Below are 4,255 nucleotides of genomic sequence, written 5' to 3' on the forward strand. Positions count from 1 at the left end.
CCAGGTCTGTCTGTGATCCAGGCTTGCACCTAGGGATAGGACTCCGGATTTAGAATGTTACATTAATGTAGTAGGACGCCTGTGCCTAACTTATGTAAATATGATTTAGCTTATTATATCACGCATGTGTGGCAGAATGCCACTATTGTTCTCTGACATATATAAAGTCCATGCGGTCCCCTGGGCAACAGAAAAAGAGCAGCAGAAGCGCGCTCTCCGCAATAAAGTTGGTGCCTGCCATTTCATTCTCATGTTGGCTTCTCGTGCATTCTTTCAACTGAGCATCTCACCATCAAAACCTTCCCTTCTTGATCAGCTCTGTGCTGACACCTTCAGCCTCAGATCTCATATTTTGATGATTCAAAAAAACAGATTGTGTTGGTTTTTGCCTTAGCAGGTCTTTGCTCATGGACTCAGTTCAGGACTCTCCTCCTCTACAGAGAGGCTAGAATGGGCACCTGTCTTTTCTACCACTGCACTTATGATATCTAACATGATAACTCTCTGTTTATCTTCAGTCTCCTCCATTAGACTATGAGTTCTTTGAGGGTAGGACCTATATAATATTAATATTAGAAACTCAAGTCTGCCAACAGTGTCTTACATATTAAAAGTTCAATTAATGCTTTTCGATACTGAATTAGAGAAAGTTGCTTGCAGAAAGTGTCCAAGGAATGTCCTTAAGGTATCTAGATGGCTGCTGAAAACAGGGAGGTAGAATTTTTCAGTTTTGTCCTCAGGAAAAATGGGCAAGTAGGGACTCGATGAACCTAAATTCATAAGTGATTCCAAAGAGAAAAAGTACCACACTCACCTGAGGCTCAAAGCGAGGTGTTTGTTTTTCCTTGGCTGTCTTTTCTTTCTCAGAAGACCTTTCTTTGCCTTTCCTTGTTTTGGCTGTTCCTGATGATTTTTGTCCCTCACTAATTGTATGGGAATCTGGGCTTCCCAAGGGAATTAATTCCTCATGTTTCTCTCCATGAGCTAGAGAGACGTAACAATGGAAACCAGTGAGTCATAATATAACAGTAAAATCATGTCATGTAGGAACAAGGAAAGCACATAAAAAAAATAGTTTAAAGTGTTTGGAATTTTTTTAACAAACAAACAAACAAATGGAACTTTTACAAAAATCTGCATGACTCCCTTTTATAAAATTCATATACCATAAATAATTCACATACCATAAACTCACCATCAAAGTATATAAATCAGTAGGTTTTGGTATATTAAGGTTATGTAACCATCCCAACTAATTAATTTCTAATCTATATGATTTCCATTCATTTTCTTGCCTACTTTTCTTGACTAGTATCACTAGTATAATATTGAATTGATTAACCTCTGCTTTAATATTTATTATGCCCTTCTGCTTACTTTGAGCTTAGTTTGTTCTTCTTTTTCTAGTTATCATTTATTTATTTATTTATTTGTTTATTTATTTATTTATTTTAATGTGGAAGTTTAAGGTATTGATTTGAGATCATTCTTCCTTTTTAAGTATAGGCATTTATAGCTGTAAGTTTCCCTTTTAGCCTTGGTCTTATAGCATTTCATAAGTTTTGGGGTTTTTCCCCATTTATTTCTAAGTATTTTATAATTTCTCTAATTGTGCATTTTATTTCCTCATGTGGATATAAGTTATTATCTAGTGTTCTTTTATTTCAGCTTGAAGGACTTTTTTCAGCATTTCTCAAAAGGCAAGACTTTTAGTGACAAGTTTGCACAGTGTTTGTTTTTCTGGAAATAAGACTTTGAAAGACATTCAGTTCCATTCTACTCTTTCTTACGGCTGCCAACCTGCACCAGGGATACAAGCTATGTTTGCAAGGCTACTGCTGAGCTGGAGACCAGGAGATGGGATGGGGGCAAGTTAAAATACCATAGAACTCACTGTTCTGAAAGAGATTTGGCTATTTTTTTGAATAAAATTTTTAATTTCTGGAGTTCTGAAAAAGTTGATTCTGACTATTTCTGCCTGTTTTTTTTTTTTTGGTTTTTATAGAGGGGATAATTTTTGGAGTTCTTACTCTGCCATTTCCACAGTGGTCCTCCTGGATTTGTTTTCTCATTTGAACCTTCTGAGTTATCTCTGCATGCTATTTGTCTGGGGAAGAGTTCTGAGAACGTAGAGTTCAGTAGTCCAGGTCTCTCACAGTTGCCTGGAGACTTTGTAGCAAAAGCATGAATTATAAGAAGCTCTGTGGAGGTGGGTGGGATTCCACTCTAAGTAGCTCAGCTCTTGAGCGTGATGAGTAGAGCAAATTAAAAAAAAAAAAAAAAAAAAAAAGAACTGATTTAACTTGTGAACTGATTTAACTTTGCTTGGAAAGCAAGCAAACAAACAAAACAAAACAAAAAAGAGAGGAGAGACCACAGCAGAAATATAAAGTTATTAGAAATGAGAGGAAGAATGAGACATAAGGGTAGGAATTATGAGCCATAGAAACTGAATCACGAGAAGAAAAAGAAATGAAGGCACAGATTTTTATAGGAAGCCACACAGAAAAATCACATTTTATCAGAAACTCAGGATAAAAGGTAAGAGAGGCTTCAGAAAATACATTTTCTCCTTATTTTTTTTGGTATCCTTTGTCACCCAAACTTGAAGGTTGAAGAAACACTGCTTGTACAGGAATGGGGGCCCAAGTATTTCAGCACTGTTTCCCTCCAGTCTCTTCATGCTGCCTCTGTCACTTACAGATGGTACAGCACCAGCCCATCATCCTAAGTCCAATATCAGATAACTGGGCTATGACCAATCTCAGTGGCCACAGCCACCACCTAAGATTCTTACCCTAGTAAAATTCAGGTCCCAGAAATCTCAATGCTAGCAAAGTTAGGTGTTAACCATAATTTAGTGCTCCTTTTGTGGTCAGTGCTAGATAAAAGAGCCTCGCAAAAACTGGGGTAGAACTCATTCTTTTCACCTCGTGCTGCCAGATAACTCTCTTACCAGTAATGCTATGCTTCCTTTAATGCAATGATTCATAATTTCAGTGAAAGTATAAATCACCCAGGGGGCCTATAAAAGGTAGTTTTTGAAACCTAAACTCCAGAGATTCCAACTCTTTGGTCTGATATGGACCCAGGAATATATGGCTTTAAAAACTATCTCAAGTGGTTCTGATTCAAGAGGTTTGAGGACCATTTTGAGAAATGCTGCTTTAAGAAATGTATACAATTCTCCCTTTTGTTAGAAGCAAGTATTGCAAAAGGATGGGCTAAAAGGAAGAATACCAATGACTTAGAATTCAATACAGCTGAACGTTCCTTCACAGGATTGGTTCTTCAACTTTATTTTACTTATTTAGGATCTCTAACTTTAGTCTGCATCAGAAATACCTGAAAGAATTGTTGAAAAAGAGATATCTGGGTACCACTCCTAACATTTCGGATTTGGGAGGTCTGAGCCCCCAAATTTGCACTCTAACAAGTTCCCAGGTGATGTCGAGGCTGCTTAAGGAATACACTTACAAAACCACTGCTGTACATTAAGAGGGTGTAATTACCTTTTACCAACACGAAGGGTTATGCTTTATGTTCTGTTAATTCTTTCTGACAACCAAATATTCAAGTAGCAGGAGAACAAATAATATTTTTGAATCTCTACTATGTTTCCTTCTCTTTTAATTCTCAAAGTGTCTCGTAGGGCAGATTCAGAGAGGTTATGTAATTTGCTCAGGTTCTCTCAACTGGTAAGAGTTGAATTAGCATTCAAATACAAGTTCAAAGGATATGTCAGTCTGTTTCGAAACGGGAGTCTTGTAAGTCACCCCATTAGCAAAGTAAAATATTAATTGTAAAGAATCCAGATCTTATAGTTTACTTGGTACCGGTTATTAGCTACTTTTAAATTAGGGGCAGATTATCTTTCATGACTGCAAAGCACTGTAGCACCATGATTTTAGAAAGGGGCAGCTTGCCTTTCTGCCAACAATCCCAGCTGCTGAGAAGTGTTCTAGGGAAAATCTTTTGGTCAAATCACCAAATGACTTGGAGGTGAATCCTGGATCAGTGACTAGATAGGTTAATTTTGGTAAGTTTATTACATTACATTTATTATTTATTACATTTGAGTTTAAATTTTCTTTGTGTAATTGAGAAACTAACACCATGCCCACAGGTGTACTGATTAAGGATCATACCTAGTATACTACACCCTTGTTTTTTAAGATGTTAACAAATATGTGCAATGGAATCTCAAGCTGCTCCATTAGGTATTTCTGGAGCTCTCTTATTACACATAGGTCTC

The 4,255-nt window shown here is 36.9% G+C and overlaps 1 protein-coding gene and 1 pseudogene across 1 annotated transcript in view; both read right to left on the reverse strand.

Annotated features, from left to right (window-relative positions):
* The window catches only part of LOC111737143, a 4,657-nt pseudogene extending 4,129 nt beyond the window's left edge, over positions 1–528 (reverse strand).
* ADGB (androglobin) overlaps positions 1–4,255 on the reverse strand; it is a 154,175-nt gene that overhangs the window by 29,534 nt on the left and 120,386 nt on the right. Inside the window, 1 exon segment of the mRNA XM_023528329.1 lies at positions 815–984. Within this exon segment, the coding sequence (XP_023384097.1) occupies positions 815–984 (170 nt within the window).

This window comes from Pteropus vampyrus, unplaced genomic scaffold, assembly GCF_000151845.1.
Source record: "Pteropus vampyrus isolate Shadow unplaced genomic scaffold, Pvam_2.0 Scaffold24, whole genome shotgun sequence".
NCBI lineage: Eukaryota > Metazoa > Chordata > Mammalia > Chiroptera > Pteropodidae > Pteropus > Pteropus vampyrus.